Source organism: Oryctolagus cuniculus, chromosome 6 (assembly GCF_051225735.1).
Source record: "Oryctolagus cuniculus isolate XC-2025 breed Fujian yellow rabbit chromosome 6, ASM5122573v1, whole genome shotgun sequence".
Lineage (NCBI taxonomy): Eukaryota > Metazoa > Chordata > Mammalia > Lagomorpha > Leporidae > Oryctolagus > Oryctolagus cuniculus.
Window position 1 is genome coordinate 165556336 of NC_142872.1, and position 25272 is coordinate 165581607.

At 58.0% G+C, this 25272-nt stretch overlaps 1 protein-coding gene across 3 annotated transcripts in view; it reads right to left on the reverse strand.

Moving 5' to 3' along the window:
- TRAPPC9 (trafficking protein particle complex subunit 9) overlaps window positions 1–25272 on the reverse strand; it is a 564887-nt gene that overhangs the window by 108416 nt on the left and 431199 nt on the right. For 2 of the 3 annotated variants that reach the window (XM_089335766.1, XM_089335765.1), the window contains one exon: window positions 3408–5886. In XM_089335766.1, coding sequence (XP_089191892.1) covers window positions 5460–5886 — 427 coding nt within the window. In that variant the 3' untranslated portion in view covers window positions 3408–5459. Of the gene's footprint in view, window positions 1–3407; window positions 5887–25272 lie in introns of those variants that run through there. The other variant, XM_070075538.2, reaches the window with a different exon arrangement.

Sequence of the window (25272 nt, forward strand, 5' to 3'; positions counted from 1 at the left end):
ATGTGTGTTCAGGGCTGGCTTTGGAAAGGGACTGGTTTCAATTCAGGTCAGTGCTGCTGCTTGCAAACTCGTTGTTCACTGCAGCACTCAGCACAGTGCAGCCAGGCTGCCCAGTGCTCCACTGGCTGTGCCACGGGCTGGAAACGCTTCCCTCGAAGGTTTGGGAATCTATGTGCTGGGACCACACTCGGGGCGGGGCTGGGAAGCGGGGATGCTCTAGTGGGGCAGGTGCACCTCTGGCTCTGCCAGCGCTCAGCACACTCTCCAGCACCTAGCAGGTCCTCAAGACTTGGCTCTGTTGGGAGGATGGGATTCCACCTGACTCGAGAGAGCACAGTGCAGCAAGGGAGACAGGCTCACAGAGCCCAGGGCAGTGTGGAGCCCAGGGCAGTGTGGAGCCCAGGGCAGTGCGGAGCCCAGGGCAGGGTGGGAGGGAGGCCAGTGCCAGCAGGGCTTCTGGGAGGACAGGAGCAAGGTCCATCTTCAGCATGAATAAGAGGGAGCGCACCTGAGGCCAGGGCACAGGATGACCAGGCATCTTACAAAGGCGGGGGGAGGGGGCTGTGATGCGGAGCTCGTATCTACCAACGCCTTGTGGCCGTGACCGCAGGTGAATGACCTGCATTGATTCAACGGGAGAATGAGCAAGCTCAGGGTCCCACTGGTATAGCAATCTGAGGCAAGTCACTGCACTTCCAAAATTCCCTTATGTCTGGTGAGTAGAAGGGGTAGAGACTACCTGTCTCCCAGGTATAGGATAAGCAAAATGCTTGTGGACTGCAGGTGGGCTATCAGAACGCTCGGCAGCCGCCCTCATCACTGTGGCCCGACAGCGGCAGACAGGGCCCTCCGAGGTCCCCTGGCCTCCTCTCCTAGCTGCTGGGAGCAGCAGGGCCCGCCTGATCCCAGCAGCCTCTCTAGTCTTGGCTCAAAGTCAGATGCAAGTTCTGGGTCCTGTGCTTGGAGCTACCATTTGCTATTAACAGAGTACACAGAGAGAGCTGGCTATCTTAAGATTTTCCAAGTCCTGTAAAAATAATCCAATACTGGTAGCCGGAGGGGAAGAGGAAGGTTAAAAGGAGGGCACACTGGGGAGCTGAATCTACGGTTTTAACCAACAAGCCTGGCTCCTTGAGCAGACGCTGCCAACAAGCCTGGCTCGTCAAGACAGCGCGCGCTGGCCAGGAAACGCCCTTTCTAAAGGACCAATGTCGTTGACGAGAAATGGGCGGAGCAGGGGGAGAGCTGCACAGAGGCTGCAGTCTGAGCAGTCCCTTGTGAAAACTTTGATCCCGGGATAGAACCAAGATAAAAGCAGGAGAGGACAGAAGGCCCCATGCAGGCTGGGCGGGTTGGGGGCGGAGAAGCACGGCCCACGCAGGGCTACACACTGCCCCGCGGCGCTGGTGAGGCAGGGCCAGCACCGTCCCCACTGGAGGAAGGGAACAGAGAAGGAAAGAGAGCAAGGCCATGGCACAGGTCGTGCCGGGAGGAGACAGGTGAAGGGTGCCAGGCAGCCATCAAGTCTGACTGTCCTGTCTGGGCCCCTCCCTCCTGGGCACTGTGCCCTGGGACGCTGTGGGGTGTGGCGAGGCCAGCCACCACCCAGGAAGTGGTTTCTCACCATAGGCCTAGGGATAAGAAAAGTGAGAGGGCTGAAAAAAAGAAATAGATTTCTTATAGAACAAAGGGAGTCTCTCACACACGAGGGCTGGCCACACAGAGGGAGACTCCTACTGAGAATTAGCAAGCTCCAGGGCTCAGAGCACCAAGGTGAAGGCCCCAGTGCTCACATCCTTGAACAGCTAACCATCCTAGGCTAGTCCTCCACACAAGGCCACCCTGTCCTCAGCAAGGACGGAGCCCTCGTGACCTCCCTAGGCAGCGGGGCTCTGCCGAGGTCACGGCAGGGGACTTGGGATGCAGTGGCCAGCTCCTAGGGACGGCGGCCTGAATGGCGCGAGTCTCAGGCTCCCATGGGAAACCCTGCAGCCTCCTCCACAGCGCTGGGACGAGGCAGGCAAGAACGTGTCACGTGCACAGTGGGGGCCTCCCAGGCCTGCTGCAGTCAGTGGGTCCCACAGTCACGCTCACAGAGCCGGGGGCGGCGTGCTGCAGTCAGTGGGTCCCACAGTCATGCTCACAGAGCCGGGGGCGGCGTGCTGCAGTCAGTGGGTCCCACAGTCACGCTCACAGAGCCGGGGGCGGCGTGCTGCAGTCAGTGGGTCCCACAGTCATGCTCACAGAGCCGGGGGCGGCGTGCTGCAGTCAGTGGGTCCCACAGTCACGCTCACAGAGCCGGGGGCGGCGTGCTGCAGTCAGTGGGTCCCACAGTCATGCTCACAGAGCCGGGGGCGGCGTGCTGCAGTCAGTGGGTCCCACAGTCATGCTCACAGAGCCGGGGGCGGCGTGCTGCAGTCAGTGGGTCCCACAGTCATGCTCACAGAGCCGGGGGCGGCGTGCTGCAGTCAGTGGGTCCCACAGTCACGCTCACAGAGCCGGGGGCGGCGTGCTGCAGTCAGTGGGTCCCACAGTCATGCTCACAGAGCCGGGGGCGGCGTGCTGCAGTCAGTGGGTCCCACAGTCATGCTCACAGAGCCGGGGGCGGCGTGCTGCAGTCAGTGGGTCCCACAGTCACGCTCACAGAGCCGGGGGCGGCGTGCTGCAGTCAGTGGGTCCCACAGTCACGCTCACAGAGCCGGGGGCGGCGCAGGAACAACGGCCACCAAGTCCAACTCTGTCTACCACAAGAAAGGAAGGACAGGAAAAACGAAGAAGGGGCTCCGAGTCCCTGAACTCTGCAGTGCCTGGGGACGAGCGGCCCTTGCACTGAACTGGGGTGACGGGCACGGCTGCCTCACTTGCTGCTGCCGGTGCCCAGTCTCTCACAGCCTCTAGCTGGGACTGCTCACAGCACAGCTCCTCAGCCCACTCCTCAGGTCACTCTTGCTTCTCCGAGATCTCCTGGTTATGTGGTGGCCAGCGTGGCTTGCTGTGACCTCAACCTGGCCACAGCAAGACTCCTTCTGCCTTTGCGGGTTCCCACCGCCCTGATGGGAAAGGCGTGGCTTCTCACCACAGCACAAGGGCCCCTGTGAGTCCTGCCGCACCCTCTAGCATCACTGGCACACAGAGGACCTCACACACCTGCCTTTTTCCTGTTTGTGGCTTGCGACACTGCCCAGGCCTGCCAGCATCTTCCTAGCTGAGCCTCCGTGTCTTTTCCCCCCGACGGGGACATGTCCAGGCCCCACACACAGAACAGGGGAACGTGCCAGGGCACAAGCATCAGGGCAGGCAGCTGTGCCTCCACCACAGGAGCCCCTGTTCCTGCTACAACAGGTCACCGGCCATGCGTGCCGCAGAAGGGCCACTGCTGTAACTGATCGGTGTCAACGCAGGCTCAGTTTTTTTTTTTTTTTACAAAGTCTAAATATCTAGAAAACATTAAGAAATGCATAATGAAATTATTAGCCAATTCAGTCACAGAGCTTTCCCTCTGCTTCAATTCAGGGGCACAGCAACCGAAGCCTGCTGCTCGTCTCACGCAGACGTCACCCCCAGACGGCGTCACCGAGGTCACATCTGCCTCCGGGGCACTCTCCAGCAGCAGGTTTGTGGGGCAGGTGTGCTGAGCCCCAGGCAGGCGCTCAACCCACACTTGTGTGCGCACGGGAAACAGGATGCCAGCCTCTTGAAGGAGGCCAGGCTTCACAGGGAAACACGGAGACTCTTCTGTACTTCTCTGCTAAGAGTGCAAAATCCCAGGGGCCCGTGGGCCACTGGGGTCCTGTTAGAAGGCCGCGTGCTGGAGGCAGCTCTGAGAGCTCAGGTGCGCGTTCCTCCACACTTCTCACCTCACACAGGAGGACGAGGTCACCCTGGTGTGCAATGCAAGAGACAGGTGCAGCCCCGGCAGGTGGCAGCTGTGACATTAGTCAGATGCTGCTGGGTGCCCCAGGAGGGCAGAGCCCCATCTCTCTGTGCAGCCTGGGGCTAGGCTTCCTGCTATTACCTGAGTCCCAGAGTGAGACATCCATGAGATTCCAACTGGGCACCAAGCACACTGCTGTATCTGCCACTGGGTGCCGCTGATGGTGTCAGATCAGCGCAGGCCTGCCTTGCTTAAACCCCATGACCCCAAGCAAGGAGACCAGCTCCTCCCCAGGGGATTTCCTGGCAGGAGGTCCAGGAGCCTCCCAGAGTCCTCCTAGCAGAAAGAACAGAGGCACCAGGGTCCCATCCGAGAGACATACAGGTCAGCACCCAGGGCCCCTCCTGTCCCCACCCAACAAGACCCAAGTTATCACCGCCCACCCTACCCCCTTGCAGGCTGGGACTTACAGGGGACACTGTGTGACAGCTCACGACACCTGGCTGAGACTCCATTCCCTCCATGCAGTGCCAGGGGCCCGTCTGAGAAATGTAGAACTGAATGAGCTCACGGCCATGGAGCGCTTGGCTACAGCGGGGGCCGATACTGGACCTGCCTCCTCCTCCTTTGTCCACTCAGTCCGCAAGAACTGAGTAAACCCAGAGCTCTGTGGGGAACACCGCCTGCCACAACCCTGCAGCTCCCACCCCTGCCTTCTCTGCGTCTCCACTGCAGGCTGTGCCAGGCATCCCTGAGTTCTATTCTTAGTGTCTGGGAGGCGGGACTTCCTGTTTTTATCAGACTCCTTGGAGTTAGTGGGCCTACCAGGCCCAGGCTCACTCAAGTGCAAACGGAGGCACTGCCTTGGGTCCTGGAACCTGTGTGTGTGTGTGTGGCCACAGTTTCCTCTCCATCTCAGCACCCTTGGGGCATTTCCCACCCTTGTCCCTGCGATCAATCTCTGGGCACCCCCGCCCACCCAAGGCCATCCCTGATTGCCCTTCTGAACCTGGGGTGCGGGGCTCTGTGCTCTGTCCAAGCTCCAGAGACTGCAGACTCCACTCCACTTCCTGCTGGACCGGGAACCACACCGACACCCTGCCTTGGCCTCTCAGCCTCCCAAGGGCCTCAGGGAGCACAATGGGACTTCAAGCAGCCTGCGGAAAGTGGAATGAAAACGCCTGGTGCAAAGAATTTTGACCTCTGCACAGTCTTTTTCTCAGGATACGTGTGTTTCATGAACTCTCTGAAGCCTGTTACATGCACGGAGTTCAAAAGTCTTCTACAACAGACTCATCTTTTAATGCCACTGGCCACGGACGATTGGAAGCCTCAGGCAGGAGCCCCTGAGGACAGCTGGGGCGCATCGCTGGGTAGCAGCCACGCTCCAGGCGCTGCTCTTGAGCTTGGAGCAGGCTTGGACAACTGACGAAGCGCCCTTCATCACACAGACCTTCTGGAAACTCTCCTGGTCATCTCCACACCTCGCCAACTTGTGTCACCTAACTCCCGTTTCCCGGACAACTGCCTCGCATTCCCAGCCGTCGCACGGCAAATCTCCCCGGCCGGCACTGACAGGCGGCCGTCAGGACCCGTCTGACGCGCACGTGCACACCGGCAGTGAGACACGTGGGACTGAAGGCGAGAGCAGCACCAGCCCGGAGACAATCAATTTTCCCGGCCCCGAATGCCCACCCCCTCCAGTGGGGCCTCTGAGGCAGTCAGACGTTAAGCACAGGACAGGCCCCGGGCCCCGGGCCCTCACCACGGCGCTTCTGAGCACTCCGTAGCTGAAGCTCCAAAGCTCAACCCGCCCGGGCGCTCGGCGGTGCACAGCTGTGCAGCGTGGGAAGGATATGATCGCCCAGTGGATGTCCAGCCTGCTGCTGATCTCCAAGCCGCGGGCCTCCTGCCGCTCCTCTGCCAGCTGCTTGGGGTTTGCAAACTGCCCCTTCTCCCCAGGGGACTCGGGGACGCTCTCGAAGCTGAACTTGTCCACTTGAATAGCCATTCTGCAAGAGGAGAGAAAACACAAGAGAGCATGCATCAGGAGGGCAGCTTGTGCTGCTGGCGTGGGCGTGCCAGCGTGAGACAGCCTAATGAGTCATTATCGTCAGCAATTCAAAACAGACGAGACAACTCCCAGGAAAGGCTCCCAAGGTGGCCCTGACCAGGTCGGGCCCGACGCACCACGGGGGCCTGGAGACACTATTGCAGGTGCAAAACATGCTGCCCTGGATGAGCGTGGTGGACAGGACCCAGTGCGTTGTGGACAACGGGCAGTGCCTCAACTTGGAGTCCTCTGTGGGCCTTCACAGAGAATGCTGGGACTTGGTAACCAGGGACCCCCAAAGCCCACGGGGAAACCCCTTCAGCTCTGGGCTCCTCCCATCATGTCCCCAGTGTGTACGTCCTCCTCCAGCCAGAGGGACTGGTCAGCCCCCCTGCATGCCCACAGCTGCCACAGCAGACTTCTCACCCAGTTCCCTGCACTGTGGACCCCTCTGGTCTCCTGAGCCACTGTCATCTCCACACAGCTTCCCCTCGGTGGCTGTCTCGCCCCCTCAGCGCCTGACCAAACATCCCTGGAATGTACCAGCTCTCCCTGCCATGGCCTCAGTCCTTGCCGCCTCTTCTCCTGCACCCTGGACTGCAGGACTGGACAGCTGGGACCTGCCCACGCGAGTCCCCAGGGTGTTCTCCATCCCCTCACTTTGCTCCCCATGGCAGCGTTCAACGTGCTTCTGGCACAACAGCATTTATTAGGAACCGGAAAACACATCTTTCAACTTGTAACCTGCCCTTCAATTCCACTGGCATTTGGCTCCTGAGGGCAGAGACCCTCTTGGTTGTGTGTCTCAGTTTCCCGGGCCTGGAATACTGCCTGGTGCTGCAGTAACTCGACTCTTAGCAAGATGAACACGTGAACGAGCCAGTCACAAGCCCTCCCTGACATGGCCTATGTTAGCACCCACTGTGTCCCGGGCTTCCCAGCACAGGCCCTGGCCTGTACAATGCAGTCCATGTGTCTGCCTGCTCGAGGGACCTTTTGTCTCCTCTGCTAACTCCAAATCATAACGCGCAAGTAGGCAGAGGCCTTGTCTCACCGATGTCTGAAACCCAGTGTCTTAGCACAAAGTCAGGCACACAGTAGGTGCTTACTACACAGTGGATACAGGGAGACAGGGAGGAAGGGGCATGCCTTCGTGTGGGTTCTCTAATCTGGCTCCACCTGAGAGGCCTGCGTCCCTCCAGCGAGGCGTACAAGAGGAGCACGTGTGACCGCCAGGACACTCAGCGGGAGCGTTCCCAGTGCTTCGTGCCGGGACCCCAAGAAGAGGCCTGGGGAGCCACGACCGCTTGGGGAGCACCCAGAGCACACAGGGCGTCTCGAGCACTCGCCACAGCCTGCAGGGGAGCACCGGGCACACACAACAGCACCTGTGCTGGCAGTTTTTTATGTTTTTTGCTTGTTTTTTGTTTTAATTACCTTAACTTTTTTTCTCTCAATTACTAAGGTTGATGGCTCAGTGTAGAAAGTCAGAACAGAGAAAAGTACGAAAAAGAAAGCAAAAACACACAGAATCTTACACTGCAATGTAAGCAACCTGATCCCACGGTCTTTGTCTTCAGTGTTTGAATTTTGACAAGTTAAGCCGTGATATGTACACTTGTCAATCATGGTGCATGCATTGTTCACACCCACACACCCACAGCGCAGGTACAATTTTCAGCCTTGTTTTATTCTCTTAATACACTATGTCCGTTCTCACGGCACCCATCACCATCCTTAACAATTTCCCTACTTTTGGACCTTTCGGACTCAGATCACTTCCACTACAAAAAAATGACAATTATAAAATGTCCTGGGCAACAGGACTCTGAGGGTTTATTTCCAGGGCAGACCTGCTGACTTGGGTGCAGCATGCGTCAGGTGTGGCCATGGTCTCCCCATCTATTTCCAGGTCTTTTCTGAGGTCCACTGGCCCCGGTGTGGTGTGGATGGGCCTCTCCCTTCCCGCCGGCCCCTTACCAGCACTGGCAATGACCAACTTTTTCATCTTTGCTAGTAAAAGATAAAAAAGTGCCTCATGGATGCTTCAATTTGCGGGTGTGGATGAGCTGAGGTTGAACATTTTTCCAGAATACCCATTTTTCCACACACCCTCCCCCCACCCCGTGAGTTCTCCCACCCAGCCAAGCTCCTCTTGTTTCCCACCACCAAGAAGAACGAGGCCAAAGAGCACACTCTTCAGAGAGACGGTCGGAGGGTCTGCTGAGCTTCGCCCAAAAGGCCACTTGGAGCTCACTGGCTGGGTATCCAAGAACTAAGAGCTTTCACCTCGCAGCTGGGCCTGCAAACAGCGTCAGACGGAGAGGCAGCCACAGGCAGCCGCCCGAGTACTCCCGGGGCCGTGGGCCCTGTGGCTGCTTCGAGTGGCTGTCTGGGGTGTCTTCGGAACCACTGTGAGAAGAGTGAGGATCGCTCACTGCCGTGCCGTCTTCCACCCTCAACAGCACCACAGCCAAGTGTGCCCCCGGAGCCGCAGAGGGCAGAACGCGAAAGGCAAGGAGCACCTGCCACCTGCCACGTCCTGCACACTGCTCCCTGACCCACAGCAGCCCAAGCTGTGCAGCAGAAGCCATGGGCCAATGTCACGGAACCATGCCACGTGCCCAGGCTCAGCCCTGCCCTACTGTGCTGTTTTAACTTGCTTCTCCTGTGGTGTGGCAGAAGGTCCAACAGGAGACTGTCTCTTGCTCAGACTGTGTGCAGTGCAAGTTCGGGACACACAGCTGCCCTCTACAAACGCACAGCAGCCCTCCACGCCCCGTCCCCCCGCAGCCCTGTGATGGGCAATGCTGGTGGGCATCCCAGGGGCAGGATCCCCTTTCCTAAAGTGTCAAAACTGAGCAACTGGCCGGCACCGCAGCTCACTAGGCTAAGCCTCCGCCTAGCGGCGCCAGCACACCGGGTTCTAGTCCCGGTCGGGGCGCCAGATTCTGTCCCGGTTGCCCCTCTTCCAGGCCAGCTCTCTGCTGTGGCCAGGGAGTGCAGTGGAGGATGGCCCAAGTGCTTGGGCCCTGCACCCCATGGGAGACCAGGAGAAGTACCTGGCTCCTGCCATTGGATCAGCGTGGTGAACCAGCCGCAGCGCGCTGGCCGCGGCGGCCATTGGAGGGTGAACCAACGGCAAAGGAAGACCTTTCTCTCTATCTCTCTCACTGTCCACTCTGCCTGTCAAAAAAATAAAAATTAAAAAATTAAAAAAAAATTAAAAAAACTGAGCAACTAAGGAATGCAGAAATTCACCCAGGGTCATCCACACTGGATACGGCCTGCCTCTAACAGCCAAGTACCATGCCCCAAACCAAAGGAGGCGCTGCCCAGCAGATCCGCCCTGTAACCACACGGACCTGGAGCACAGTCTCCAAAGCCGACGCCTCCTGCCCCTCCCCCCCTCCAGGAAGGGCAATTATGGCGCACGAGGGCTCCCGAGGAGGAGGTCTCCATGCGTGAGGCACTGCGGGAAGAGACTGCCTAGCCACACATGGCTGTGGCAAGGGCAACTGGATCAAAGGGGGTGCCCGTGGCCCCGCTGCCTTCGCGGGGGACTCGCCGTAAAGCCGACCACACAACTGGCAGGAGGGCTGAAGCCATCGTGCTTGGAGGCTGTCACTTCCGTGGCCAGCAGGGCTCCCCGGACATGGTGGCGGCTAGAGAGATGAGCATACAGACTGGGCCGCAGCAGGCTGCCCAGAGAGGAAGCCGCTTGCTGACGAGGGCTCCCGGGGAAGAGAGGGCTGGCTGTGTGGGGAACTTGGGTGCTGAAAGCCGGAGAAATCCAGAGCAGTGAGGGTGACAACCCCCTGCGGCAGTGGCCCCTCGTCCCCCCGGAGGGCACCGAGGCAGCAGTGGTGCCGAGGGCAGAGCTAGGGCTTCTGAGCCAGCCACGGGGCTGGATGCCAACAGCACCTCCGCCCGGGCTGACCCGGGGCAAGGTCTTTGTTCTCGTGGAGCGTCCCTGTGGAGTTGCATGGCCTGCACCGAGAGGCGTGGGTGAGGGGACTCTCGCGCTCTTGGTCAGTGCCAGCAACGCGAGCTGCCGCACCAGCCCAGGCTTCGAGACCAGCGCCTTGACAACTTGGAGACCGCTGTCTCAACTGGCCAGCAAGTTTTCACAACAAGGAAGCTGCAAAGCCTTGAAATTAAATGAAAGCCAGGCCTCACCATGCCTGCTGCAGCCTCTTAGAGAAGCCCCAGCCCTGCAACGTGGGTCGTGACTGCGCACAACCTGGGTTCAGCCTGTACACACAGCTGAGGCCTCTTATTGGGTAGGGTAGCGCTGTGGTACAGCAGGTTAAACCACCACCTGTGGTGCTGGTATCCCATATGGGCGCCAGTTTAAGTCCCAGAAGTTCCACTTCTGATCCAGTGCCTGGAGGGACAAAGTGCTTGGGCCCCTGCACCCACATGGGAGACCCAGGAGAAGCTCCTGGCTCCTAGCTTTAGCCTGGCCAAGTCGCAGCCATTGTGACCATTTGGGGAGTAAATCAGCAGAGAGAAGCTGTCTCTGTCTTTCCATCTGTAACTCCACCTTTCAGATAAATGAACAAATCTTTAACACACGCACATACACACCAGAGAGTATGTGCACAACCCACACTAACAAGTGTCCAAAGAGTAATTAAAAATGTGGCTGATGATGCCGGCCAATCACAGCACAATCCATGGGAATCACTGGAAGGAGGCTGAGCAAGCCCCCACGTGACTGGCAGCCATGCACCTGCGGCCTTTGCAGGGACGGTGTTGGAGGCGGTGATGCGTAGGAAGCCTTCTGAGGGGTGGCGGCACCGGCCTATGCCCGGGGCTCTGCCCACCATGCCAACTGTCCTGTGAGAACTCTTGTTGCCTCAGCGGTTTCTGCTGGTGGTTCTGATTGTTCACAGAGCCAGGGCATTCTGACACGGAGAAGAGGGAGCAGCCAGGGGTCAGCACACCCACAGCGTGGGAGCCCGAGACCGGCTCCTGGAGGAAGCAGCCTCCGACAGGGCACGCACCTCCAGCCTGGGCTCTGCGGGCAAGGCTTGCTTTCTCTGCAGCTGAGCTCTTTCCTAGCCCCAAGATCGAACGCCCGTCAGGTGCGGCAGATCCAGCCCTCGTCAGTCACCAAGTGCTTCTGAAAAGGTGCACTGCACACCGGTTCTCGCTGCAGGGCCACCCCTCCCCCAGAGCGTGCGCCCCTAGGGCCGGCTGTGTCTGCGGCTCCGCAGCCTTGTCTTCCTGCTGCACGTCCAGGCCTCCAACAGGGAGCTAAGACAGACTTCCAAAAACACAACCTGAGAACGCTCACCTGGGATGAAAGTCTGGCCCCTGGCTCCTGCCTACGACTATACACACACACACACACACACACACACACATACACACACACATGATATAGGAGGACTTTTTTTATTTTATTTATTTGACAGATAGAGTTAGACGGTGAGAGAAAGAGACAGAGAGAAAGGTCTTCCTTCCATTGGTTCACCCCCCAAATGGCCGCCATGGCCGGCGCTGCACCGATCTGAAGCCAGGAGCCAGGTGCTTCCTCCTGGTCTCCCATATGGGTGCAGGGCCCAAGGACTTGGGCCATCCTCCACTGCCTTCCCGGGCAACAGCAGAGAGCTGGACTGGAAAAGGAGCAATCAGGACTAGAACCCGGCGCCCATATGGGATGCCGGCACCGCAGGCAGAGGATTAATCAAGTGAGCCATGGCGCCAGCCCAAGGAGGACTTCTTTTTAATATTATTTAATATTACAGTATTAATACTATTCAATATTAAAGATTTGTTTTTATTTATTTGAAAGGCAGCGTTACAGAGGGAGATGCACACACACACACACACACATACACACAGATCTTGTATCCATTGGTTCACTCCCCAAATGGCAGCAAAGACTAGGGCTGGGCCAGACTGAAGTCAGGAGCCAGGAGCTTCATCCAGGTCTCCCACAGGGGTGCAGGGGCCCAAGCACCTGGGCCATCGTCTGCTGCTTTCCCAGTCACATTAGCAGGTTGCCGGATTGGAAGTGGAGCAGATTGGACTTGAAGCACCACCCATACAGGATGCTGGCATCAGAGGCGGTGACATCCCCTGCTACGCCACAAAACGGGGCCCCAGCAGGACTTCTTTCAGGAACACAAGGATGGGGGTGCCTTCCCAGCGACAGGGCATGGGGCTGTGAGGCTGGGCCTGTCACAGCAGTCGGCCGACCCGGGGAGTGCTCCATGCCGCACTGGCCTTCTCCGTCCTCTGTGTCTCTTCCTGCACACTCCTCTTGCACATGGCGTGCGGTGGTGGGGTCACTGGCCACCCTATGAACGGTGCTGAGCACTGAGATGGTCCCAGCAGGGCAGCTGAAGGGGTGAGGCGTGATCTCATCAAAGCCAAGATCACAGCTCAGTGCTTCAAGTGGCTCATCCCATGACATCAGCTGGCTCCAGACACCCGCCTCCTGCAACAGCTGTGTTGTCTCACAGCCCTAGCGTCCCTAGCCCCGTGCAGAACTCCCTGGTTCGGTGTTGGCATCAGATCAAGCTCACTTCAGAAAACTTGGTGAGAAGTAATTAGGAGGCTGGATACGGACGGAGTGGCCAGCCACGCGAAGAGGAGATAAAGAGACGAAAGGGCCTGCCAGTCCGGGAAGTGACCGCAGGGCTTGGCCGCAAAGGTTGGACTCTGTGCCGACCCCAGACTCGCTACTCCTGGTGCTGCCCATCTTGAAGGTTTGAATCTGTTCATCTTTGACGGGTCAGAGTTAAATAAAATCACTACTATCATCAAGCACCGATTTTCATGCTTAATGTTATGGCCAAGGTAACAATAACAGTTAAGGGTGGCACTAAGGAAAAAAAAAAGGCGCCAGGAGTTTTTGAAGAGTCTACAAAAACAGCGGTGGTTTTTAAAATACCATATCTACCATATCGTATGATTCAGTCTTTGAGCAGCTGATCACCTCACTAGGGAAGTCATAATGATGACATTTACATACAAATCAAGGAGTCGGATTTAAAAGGACTATCCGCGTATAATTAAATTGAACTTTCATTGGGAGATAATTGATAGTTAGGAGACTCGCAGTCTAAATTTATGAGGCACATCACGTGGAGCTCTACTTCTGCAGAATACCTGCCTACGCTAGTTTACAATGAAGCTCAATGCCCAGTGAAAGGAAGCCTCCCGAGAGGGAACCGGACTTCAGGCAGACAAGGACATGGCACCGGCACCAGCACCCGAGTCACGCCCAAGGCCTCACGGATCAATCAAGGATGGTAAAAGAAGAAAAGTCCTATTCCATTACTTCTAATGAAAGGGAAACGATAGGCTGTCAGTCAAAGCCCTAAGTGGCCCAATCACAGCATCCCCAGGGGTCCCAGCAACACCAGGGAGAGGGCACCCCCACCCCCAGGGTCTGTCTGCTGCCGCACGGCCCCTCGCGTGTCACCCCATCCAGTCTCGCGGCAGCAAGGAGGGGGTGCATCTGCAAGCTGCAGAAAATCAAGTGGCTTGTCCGAGGCCACAGGAAGCACACGGGGGAGACGGAGAAGTCACAGCCAGGCCCGCAGGAGCCTGGAGCCTGCAGCTGAGTGATGTTGAGAGGGTCCACAGGGCAGCTCCATCCCCTGAGCTCAGGCAGCTGCGCCGATGGACACCACTTCCTGTTAACCAGCAGGCTCACCAGCAGCGGCAGCCCAGGCAGCCCTGTCAGGGTCAGGGAGACCTGTCAGGGCCAAGGCTGCCCAGCTGCAAGCTCTGGCTGGGCCAGGCAGTGGACAGTGCATCTCTCCTCTCTGGGCACGACGAGACCACTGAACTCGAGGAGATACAAGCACGTGCTACAACCTGGACTCTCAACCACAAACCCCTCTGATCCTGAGCCAGCTGGTTTTCCTGGGTCTTGATTCCCTCAACTCTAAACGGAAGGTTATCCGGATCCTCCTGTGCGGACCGTGTGAGCGTGGAGAACGCCAGGCGCTGGGATCAGAGTGGGCACTGGGGCCGTAGTGGCCTCTGGCTGCAGAGACGGCTTCACAGAAGCATGATGGTGTGCCCTGCGTCCACCTCAGCCCAGCCAGACCCACGGGAGAGCGGGGCAGCAGGGCGATCCCTGACGCACAGGTGGCCTGCGTGCACAGCGGCTCAGCTTGTGCTTCTGCGGACACTGCTCCCTAGCCTCACCCTACAGAGGGCAGGTGGAGCTCCTGAGGGTGCCAATGACCCACCGTAGTCACCAGAGTGCTGGTGAGAGAGCCGGACCCTACGCCACTTCTGTTCACGGAGGCCAGAGGCCAGAGGCCCTGACCCGTCCGTCCTGGTCTAGCCTACCCTGCACAGGGCTGGCTCCACTCCCCATTGAAGACCCAGCCATACATGGCCTCCCCCAGGTTGCTTTCTGGCCTGAGCTCCCTGTCTTCCAAGCCCTTACTGAGTGTCAGTCTACTCTGGGCTGACCTCCTCCCTGAGGCCAGGAACCCAGTTCCAGCTATTTTGTGTGGCTGCAGCACGGTGCTTGCTCCACACACCTGCTACGGGGGCACGTGGTAATGAACCAACTTGGAGGCTCTGAAGGATGCCGCCGGATGCTAACCAGTGCTGACGTAACACTTACATGTATTTATTCTGCATTGGGGGGGGGGGGTGAAGCAGTGCTCCTAATGGCCAGAGACGGATGCTTGGTGGTGTCAGCCCCAGGAGCTGCTCCTTGCCTCGCCAGAGCACAACCCCTTACCTTGCACTGCTCTAGACGAACATTTACTTTGGGACCGTGAAGTCCCTTCTTTACCCAGCACAGAAAATGTGCTTAATACAATGCATTCACCCTCAATGCCACTGCCGCTGGCCGCCCCCTCCGCAGTTGGCCCAGCAGGACTCGGGTTTCTACATCACAGGTCACGTGTGACCAATATCCCCCCGCACAGGACTCCTGACAGAGTGGCTTTTTCACCTCACCAGGGCTGCCTGGCCCGCACCATCCACACAGTCACCAGTCTAGCAGAAGCAGGGAGCAGCAGGGCCCCTGCCTCTCAGCAGGCTTCCCAGTGCCGCAAATGGGTACAACCGTATGGTTTGTGGCATCTCAATACAGATGTGAGATACCGCAAACCAAAACCACAGTGGGTTATCAAGTCACCCCATGCAGAATGGCTCTCATCAAAAAGACAAAAGGTGACAGACGCTGGTGAGGAGACGGACGGATGGGAGCCCGAGCCTGTGCACGCCATCACAGAGCAAAACGGCGTGAAGATGTCCCAGAACATTAACGACGGAACTGCTAGGGGACCGGAAACCCCACCGCGAGCATTTACCCACAGGGAACGAAACGGGTCCGTGGAAGACGCACCTGTACTCCTCCCATCAGCCAAGGCAGAGAATCGAGCCTGGTGTCCATCAGCTGGGCGAGGGCAGCGGTCACAGGCACCTTCGGACACTCAGCCTTAGGCAGGAGGAGACGCAGGTGCGCCTGCGGAGCAGATCAGGGGAAACAGGCGAGGGGCAGGGGAACGTGGCATGAGCGTGCCGGCATGTGGGGTCTGAGCAAGCCCGCCGACAGGCACAGAGAGAAGCAGAAGCTGCCAAGGCCTGGGGAGGGGGAGGGGCAAGAGCGGCCACAGGCACAGTGGCAGTTAGAGGGGAGGAGGGGGTTCCACTGCCTGGCAGGGTGGCTGCAGTTAACAACTCTGGATAGTGAATTCCAAACAGCTTCGAGAGAGGGACTTGCTCTCAGCACAAAGACAGGAAAATGGCTCCGGGTGTCAGATACACTGGAGGCCCTGGTCTGCCCGATCCACGCTGCACACGGGATGGAAACATTGCACCAAAACCCAGTTATTGAGTGTCGTGGCAAAGAAAACAAAACTAGAGAAAGTAAAGCTGTTGTTAAAAACTGGGGCTGTTGAAGGAAGTGATGGCGGCGAGGATCACGGGAAGACGTTTTGATGTACACGGTGCCAGGTACCTTGTGTGTTCTCACTGACTGTGCCGTGCTCATCAACAGCTCCCCACGAAGGCTGCGTGCCACAGCTCTCTCCTACTCGGTTCCCGCGCTAGCTGAGTGCAGGGCGCTATGCTGGGGAAGGAGCTGCCGCAAGCATCGGCTTCAGGAGTCGCGCCACCCTGCTCCCACTCCCGCCTTCCACACCTGCCCTCTACCCCCAGGCACAGCGCAGCCCTGGCCAGCACCAGAAACAGCCAACGTTTCTCCAGATTTGTGGGGATTTGGGTGGGTAGGGGGGTGTGCTCCAGTGATCTCCCTGAATATTCTGGGATGTCTGTACTAAGATTCAAATGCAAATGTAGGGGCAGGCACAGGGCCTGAAGGTTAAGATACCCGTGTCCCAAATGACAGTGCCTGGGTTGGATACCTGGCTCCAGCTGCCAGTTCGAGCTTCCTGCCAATGCAAGCTTTGGGCTGTGTAGGAGTCCTGGGTTGAGTTCCCGGATCCTGGCTTCAGACCAGACTAGGCCTGGCTGCTGCCAGTATCTGGGGAGTGAACCAACAGACCAGAGTTCTCTGTATTTCTGTGTGTGTGTGTGTGTGCGCACTTACCAAATAGATAGAAGCTAGACAGACAGACAGATGACAGGCAGGTAGATGGGTAGATGACAGTTGATATACAGATGACACACAGATGATAGGTAAATGATAAACAGACTGAATGACAGGCAAAAGAGATGATAGACAGATAAGGAAGTCTACAAGGCTTCTTGCAGAGGTAGAGGGACCTGTACCATCAAATCCTTTACCAGTTTTCTGCTTTTCTTCAAAGTCTGAGAAACCTGAGTTCTAACTGGGTCTGACTTTGCTGTGTCTTTAGGGAAGTCCCAGACCTCTGAGCCTCTGTCCAGGTCTGGACAGGAGGGGCCACACCCTGCAGCCATGACAAGGGACATGAGTCCGGCCCCCCTGCTCTGCAGTCTCTCTGGGATATGACCCAGGGAGCCAGCTTTCTGGCTTCCCACAGGGTCGGCCCAGCTGCCCTAGGCTGGGGATGTGCCATGGCCAGAGAATCCTCAGGGCTGCAGGGGCTCAGACAGGGACTCAGGCGGACGTGGGTGCAGACGTCCTTAAAGGAAAAGCTGGCATATTAACCAAACCTCAGGCTGCCTTAGGTTCGCACAAAGTCTTGGCTAAGCCTGTGAGGGATAAAGCCGCAGCTGTGTGGTAGACACGGCCACCTGACACACCTGTGGCACAGCGACAGGGTGTGGGTACCACAGCCGGGAGCTCCCCCGCCACATTCACACACTGTGTATCTTGTCCAACAGCTTGAGAGCCCAGCACGAGTGAGTGCAGCTGCCCCCAAAAAACTCAGGTCAGGGGTGCCCACGGGGCCAGAGTGGCCTGCTGCTCCACAAGGTCTCGTCCAGCGAGCAGCTCCACCAGCTCATGCGTGCAGAGGGCAGGCAACAACACCACGGTCCACACGGGGCCACTGCGAAGGGAGCATCGCTGGCCCAGAGCCCAGTATAGGTGAGCAGGGAGACAAGCCAGGGGAGTGGACGAGGACAAAGCTACTGGGGCAGCTGGGGCTAGACATCAAGGATCCTGTTTGCCTCTTCTCTGTTGCCCAGATGGCCAAACAGAAGGCCGCTGGAGCCACAGGGGAATGACCATCAGAAAACAGGAAGTCACGGGGACTGGCACTGTGGTGCCGTGAGACAAGCGCAGCCTGCAATGTGAGCACCACTTCAAGTGCTGGCTGCTCCACTTCAGATCTAGTGCCCTGCTAATGTGCCTGAGAAGGCAGCGCAAGATGGCCCGAGTACTTGGGCCCCTGCCACCCACGTGGGAAAGCTGGATGGAGTTCCAGGCTCCTGGCTTTGGCCAGCCCCAGCCACTCTGTCCTTCTGGGGAGCGAATCCGTGGATGGAAGATCCCTCTCTCTGTAAGTCTGCCTTTCAAATAAATAATATATACCTTTAAAATATGTAATCTCAAATATATAATAAAAATAGTTGAAAAGAAGCACAAATATTTAAAATAAAAAACAGTAAGAGAGGAACTCAAGAGAGGGAGCAGAACAAAGGACCCCGGAGGAGGAGGAGGAGGAAGAAGAGGTACCTACTGGGTGCCAGCAGTGGACACACGAGTAGCTCACTCGTTTCCATCTCCCTCCAAGACTGACCCTTGAAAGGGGCTTTACCTGCACAGAGATCCAGGCAATGCCACGGCCAGCCAGCATCAGGTCTACATGGGGGCATACGGCACTTCCTTCCATGGAGCAGCCCAGGGTATGGCCAGGCAGCTGAGCAGAGGGGACAGAGATCCACACGGCCTCCTCTCCCATTGCAAGTGACACCTGGGACACGGCTCAGAGCCAAAGCCCAGCATCAGGGTCAAAAGTTCCGAAGGACAGAGCGGCGGAGGTGGCCAGGTGTCCTCAGCTGCCAGCAGACAGAGGACGCAAGCCAGGGTGCCTACTGGGACCCAGAGAGCCAAGGTGAGAGAGGGAGATTTGGATCCTCTCAGGCAGGTTTTTCTAGTGTGTCCCTAAAGAAAGAACGCAAGAGTGAGCCTTGAAAGTGCCTCTGACATCGGATTTAAGACGCTGTGAGGGCTGGCATCATAGCATAGCTGGTAAAGCCTCCGCCTGCAGTGCTGCATCCCATTAGGACACCAATTCCAGTCCTGGCTGCTCCACTTATGAACCGGTTCCCTGATGATAAGCCTGGGAAGCAGTGGAGGATGCCCTGAGCGCTCGGGCCGCTGGTACTCAGGTGGGGGACGTGTATGAAGCTCTTGGCTCCTGGCTTTGGATTGGCCCAGAGCTAGCTGTTGTACCCACACGGGGAATGAACAGAGGATGGAAGCTCACTCTCTGCTGTCTGTTTCTCTCTCTCTGTGTAACTTTTTCAAAGAAATAAATAAATCTTTGAAAAAGACAAAGATTCTAGCAGGTTCCCTCCTCAAGCTGATCAGGAGGCAACGGTCAAATCCTGAAGCAGTTTTTTATAGAACAGCTGGCAACGGATCCCATGGGGAAGGCAGACGCAAAGGGAACTGAGAACACGCGGAAAGACGGGGAGCACGCGGCCCCGCTCACCTCCACGCTCACCGAGGTCCCTGTGCCGAGCGGCTCCTGCTCAATGGGGCCGAACCTGTGGGACTCCCGTGCCACATCTGCCTTCATCGACAGAAACTTTTCCATGTCAGGACACCGGTCTGCTCTGGCACAACGCCGTGCCAACTTGCGGTGAGGGTCCTTGGCATGTGCGTGAGCCGGCAGCAGGGCAGTGCACCATGCGCCTGGACAGGGCCCGGGCCCCCGACTCGGCAGACCTGGCTACTGCGCCTGCACTCCACATGGCCCCAAAGGCGGGGCTCCCACGAGGCAGGCACCCACTCACGGACCCCGTGGCACAGTGGCAGCCATCACAGACCAAACCCACAGAAAAGGAAGCTGAGGTTCAGCCATCCCGTGGGGTGCACGTGGCAGGTCCCACAGGCTCGGACTGGCCCCGTGGCACTGCACACTGGAGCCGACTGCACAAGACTCGTGACTGCTGCCATCGCCACAGCTTGAGAACTCACTGCACCTCAGACTCTATCACACCCCATGCCAGGCTGCTTCTCTTCTCTGGCACAGGCTGCCAGGGCCCCGGCTCACCCCAGATCCTCCCTCTGCCTCAGGGGTGTGCACCTGCCTCAGCCACATCTCACCCCTGGAACTCTGCCTCCTCTGGGGCTTGGTGGCAGCAACACCACTGCAGCCCCCGTCTGCTCTCTCCAGCTCTCGTGGTGTCAGTGTCCCTTCGGCAGGAATCGGGCACCTGTATACGGAGCAGGCCTGGTTCTGAGGGCTCCTGCTGCCTGCTGGGACTGCAGCTGGGGCCCCAAAGGTGGGAGAGGCGGGAGCCTGTGCAGAGACCCACCTGGAGGGTGCAACAGGGCCCAAATTCAAACCCAAATGGCCCCCAGGAGAACGGCAATACCAAGTGATGGAATTCTCAGGGATTCAGACATTGGAAACTGGCTAATTATCATCCGCGCCTACAACAATGTTCTCATAACCATCAACAAAGAGTGTAAATACAGAATGGAATAAAGCATTAATATTCCTTTAGAAAATAACAATTCCATGTGCATCTCCAGAAAGCCAAAGCCCACTCAGGGGCACGGTGCTGGGAAGGCGTTAGGATTTACAAAGGAGGCAACGGCCCGTGTGGGGCTGTCACTGGGACACAGCACCACCGCCATCCTCACGAGGCCCCTGGGGGCAGGCACTGCCGCTACTGAACCCCTGGGATGGTGAGGAATACAAACAAGGTGGTGACACCAGTGGGATGACAGGTGGCAGGAGGAGGTGGGTGCAAGAGAGGGAAGGAGATCTTCCATCTGCTGCTTCACTCCCCAAATGCCGTCAACAGCAAGGGATAGTCTAGACTGAAGCCAGGAGCCTGGACTCCACCCAGGTTGCCCACATGGATGGCAGGGACTTTAGCACTTGAGCCATCACCTGGTGCCTCCCAGGGTGCATTAGCTGGAAGCTCGACAAGAAGTGGAGTAGCCAGGACTCAAACCAATGCTCTGATTATGGGATTCAGGCGTCCCAAGCTGTGATAACCTCTGTGCCACACACCTGCCCCTCCACACGCTTGAGAACATCACAGGGCTCAGCAGCATCTCCTACAACTTCCTGCCTAGGGCATCACCAGGGTTTGTGGCTCCCTACTCCCGGCGCCCAGCCCACTGGAGTCCGCCCTCACTGGAGGGCTCACCTTCCACCCAGCTGTTTCCCTGCTGAGGCACACGGGGAAAGACCGGCCTGCATGCACCTTTCTCCCCTTGCCAGGGTGGACACGGGTGGCTGGGTCCTCGCCAGCTCACAGCCAGGGAGAGGCCTGCCGTGGAGCTGGCACTGGAGAAAAGCCTCTACCATGAGGAACCGAGAGCGTTTTATCCAGCAGGAGTGGGCAGCTCGGTGTGGAGCTGGGTGGCACCCACAGCCCAGACACCCACAGGAACACCATCTGCCTGTCCAGGGAATCCAGGAGGCTAGAGGATGTGTCTATGGAGCTAGGGCGACTCGGAGGGGTGAGCCAGAGAAAGGGAGCCTCCAATTCCAGGTGTGAACCTGCACAAATCTGAGACCTGACCCAGCATTTCAACAGCACCGAAAACAGAACCGGGAGCCACACCCAGGGTTCAGATTCAGCTCCCGGCTATGTACGTAACGGACTCCGGCCAGCAGAGGACTGGACTGAGGTTGGACCCCTGAGGGACTCACAAGTGGGACAGACACAGCAGCACGCTGCAGCCAGCCACAGACCAGACCATCTCCCGTCCAGACCACAGAACGCTCAAGACACGACAATGAGAAAAACGCCGGGTTAGAAAGGGGCAAAGTATGCATCCAGATGCCTCACAGAAGAAAAGCACAGGAAAGGCCAATGAGTGTGCAAGACCACACACAGGGCAGGGGCCGGCTCTGTGGTGCAGCTGGTGAAACCTCCACCTGCGACGCCGGCATCCCACGCGGGCGCCGGTCTGAGTCCTGGCTGCTCCCCTTCCGATCCAGCTCCCTGCTGATGCACCTGGGGAAGCAGCAGTGGACGGCCCGAGTGCCTGGGCCCCCAACCCGTGCAGGACACCTGGATGATCTGGCCTAGCCGGGGCCACTGCAGCCATCTGGGGAGTGAACCAGCAGATGGAAGATTGCTCTCCCTCTCTGGAACTCCCACTCCCAAATAAAATAAATCTTAAAAAATGACGCACAGTCAGCAGTTATTAAGGGAATAGGAATTTTTAAAATCACAACAGACACATCCACCAGGATGGCTGCAACAGCAAAGACGGAGCCTGTCCAGCAGGGAGGAATTGGACCCCTCACGCACAGCCACTGGAGACGGCTTGGTGATCTCCCGGACGGTTATGCACGCGCTGGGATGCGTGCGCCTGCAATGTCACTGCTATGCGTTTACCTAGAGAGAGGCTTGTAAATGAACGGTCACAGTAGCTGTAACCACAACAGCCACAAAGTAGGCGATGCCCAATGTCCCTCAGCAGACAGTGCCACAGACCTGGAGGGCGACGCCAGGCAGCTGTGAAAGGGGACAGCTACCTTTCCATGCCGAGGAGGGGGCTCCGTCTCGGCGTCACTGTGCTGAGTGACGTCACACGAGAGCACACACGCACTCCCGGACCCCGCTAAATGACGCTCCGGGACAGACACGCTAGCTAACCTGTAGCAGCGGAAAGGCGCGAGTCCACAAGAGGCACGGGGGACGTCTAGGGAGCGTGAGAGCGGGCTCTACCGAGCGTGCTCACAACCCCCGGTGTGTGCTTGTCACAGCGTACACTTGGCACACATGTGGTCTGCTCACGTCAGCAGCCCTCTCCTGAGGTGCTCTGAAGACACACATGGTGCACACCTTGTGGGGAGCAAACCGGACTAGACTGAGTTACTGGAATTAAGACTTATTCTATGCATCTGCTCTCCCACAATATGGCGCTGGGAGAGAAGTAAACAGCTTCCGCACAGCTGCCTCCAGTTCAACCAATAAACTGTAGGACTTGCTCCTGATTGGAGGAGAGCAGCGTACTCGGCGTGTGGGCAGCCGAGTTGGGATTGGCGGAGGAGGACTATAAAGGAGGAGAGAGACGGCATGCACCAGGAACATCTATGGGGAACATCTAAGGGAACCCGTGCAGCCCCCGAGAAAGCCGGCCGGCGGTGTGCCGCTCCCCTGCGGAAGTGGGGAATGTGGCCAGGGGGAACTGCCCTTCCACGGAGGTGGAAGGGACAGTAGCCAACCCGGGAAGAACCAGCAGCAAACCCGGGGAGGGCCGAGCAGACGAAAGAACAGCGCAGGGTCCTGTGTCGTTCCTCCACGAAGAGGGGGAGCGACACACCTGGCTCCGGGAGCCGGAAGACTCAGACCTCACGCCCGGGGCTGCTGACGGACTGGCCATCTGCAGTCTCCGCTTCGTCGTCTATAAAACAGAAACAGCCACAGCACCTGCCTGGCCACTGAGTGATCACTGGGGACCCCCATGTTCTGTGGCTCTCTGGGCTTTGCGATCTCCCAGCTCCTCCCCATGGCGTACCCCTAGCCCCACACAGATGCAGTCTGTCTGTGGCGCTTACTGGCTTCGCCCCACATTTTGCCTCTAAAGAAAAATGTGGGCACTCAGGGCGTGGGGTGAGTCGTACTCTGTGGAATCCCCCGCGAGCCCCAATGCAAGGCCTTGCACACCCAGAACTCAGGGAGCCGCAGCAGGGAGATGGCTGAGGGGCAGGGAGCAGAGTCTCCACCAGGCAGCTCCCCCGGGGGGTAGCTTTGTGACTGGCAGCACCTCGGTCCTGTTCCTTTAGAACAAAAGCGACTGTCCCGAGAAGGTGTTAAATCACAGCAACCCTCTACAGGCTAGGTCCAAGACAGCTTCCTGTGGCTGTGACGGCCAAGTCACAGATGTGGGGACCGTGCCCATCCCACACGGCATGCCGGCGACCGAGTCCCACACAGGGCGGCAGAGGCCGTGAGCAGCCCTGGACGACATGAAAGCTGACACGCCCGAGTTAAACAACCCGTTCTCACCACAGCTGCTGGCCTCAGAGTTGCTGAAGCAGAGCAACCAGAGTTCAGCCCTCCTGGGCCCTGGGCAGCCACTGAGCTCCTGGCGCTGGCGTTCTCGCCTCACCGAGCCATCTGCTGCCCGATGCACTTCCACAGCCACCGGAACGGTGACACTGAGCCTCTTCTGAAGCCGTGTCCTGCGTGTGCCCTGCAACTTTGGGGATTACGATGCCACACATCCACATGCAAGTGCATGACCAGTGAATGCTGAGATACCCCGGGCCCATGACCACGGCCGAGACTTCATGGGATTTGCCAAGGGTATCAGGCGAAGGCACTGGGACCTGTCCTCACGGTCCAGCCCAGGCCTCTCTCCAGTGGCCCAACCGAGGGAGGCGAGCACGCAGAATGGGGGCAGGTCCAGCCCTGGGAGCAGCACGCGGCACACAGAAAGCCATCAGGACAAACTCCAGATGCTCCAATCATGTTCTGCCCTTTCTCTAAACTTCTGTTATGCACAGGTAAGTTAGCAAGGTGTACAGCAGGTAACAGGTGTCGGACAAGCACTGCTTCATGTCTCTTACTGTGGGGACCTCCTGTCTTAGATGTGACAGGTGAGTGGTTGAAGTCTTGTGCCGTCTATTTCAAATTGCATTTATTGCCCCCATACCCCTCCTGACTCCTGGGAGGGGCCACAGAGCCGCAGTCGACCTGTGGGTGACAACTAGCGTGAACGATAAGCAGCAGGAAGAGTCCTCCATCTGGCAGAACCCCGCTGCGGAGCAGGTAGGATGGATGGATGGCTCCGGAGTACATGGAAAGACAAGGGAGTTAATGATGAGATCAAAGCCTTGGAAATGAACTTCTGTTTTGCATTTAAACAGCAAGCGCCAGACAGGTCTGTGAGGAGGCAGCCTGGCACTACCTACAACCCCCTTTTCCAGGGCAGACATTAAAGGGACACAGAGGTGGCAGGGGAAGGTGAACATATGAAGCCAATTCCAACACTTCCAGGCCCTTTACAGACAGTGAGGGGCAGACCCACAGGGAGACGCGTCCAGCCAGCCCTGCAGACTGCCAGGTCTGCGTGCTGTCCTATGCATGAGACGCCAGGAGGAGGAAAGGGAGAGAATGGACTGCCCAGGGGCTCACAAGGACGGAACAGGGACAGTGTTGAGTACTCACCGTGCACCTCACAGTTCACCAGCATCAGCCCCTCGTCCCACAGGCAGGCACCAGCGGGTCACCCGACTGCCCAATGCAGAAAGCAGACCGAAGCCCTGACTCTGCCCTACCTCCCAGGCTGCTCCCACGGGCTCAGAGAAGCCGTTTCTAGATGATTCTAACCCCATCTCCACAACCACCAGCGGCGAGGTCATCACAAACCTCCTTCAGCCTCATGAGGCTCAGCCTTCTAATCTGAAATCTGAGGGTATCTGTAAGAGGTAATGTGTGAGCAGACGCCGGACACCCTGTTTCCTGCAGTCATCGCAACCCCTGTAGGAGCTGGGCATTAACATCCCCACTTCACAGAAGGGAAAACTGAGGGTTGGGGAGTCGATGACATGCCGGCACAGGGTAGGGCGTCTTCACACGAGATTTTATCAGTGGGGTCACGCGCCGTGTGCACGGAGCGCCCTGCGCTGGGTGACTGCACGGGGCACCAACTTGAGATGGTCCCGCTCACAAAACCGCATCTGTGCAACCTGGGCACGGGCAGGCCTCTCTGAGACCGCCGCCCTGACCACTCCCCGCTTCGCAGTGGTGTCCAGGATCACAAGCGCAACAATGAGAAATTAAACTCATTTGGCGCCGAGAGTGCGACTGTGAT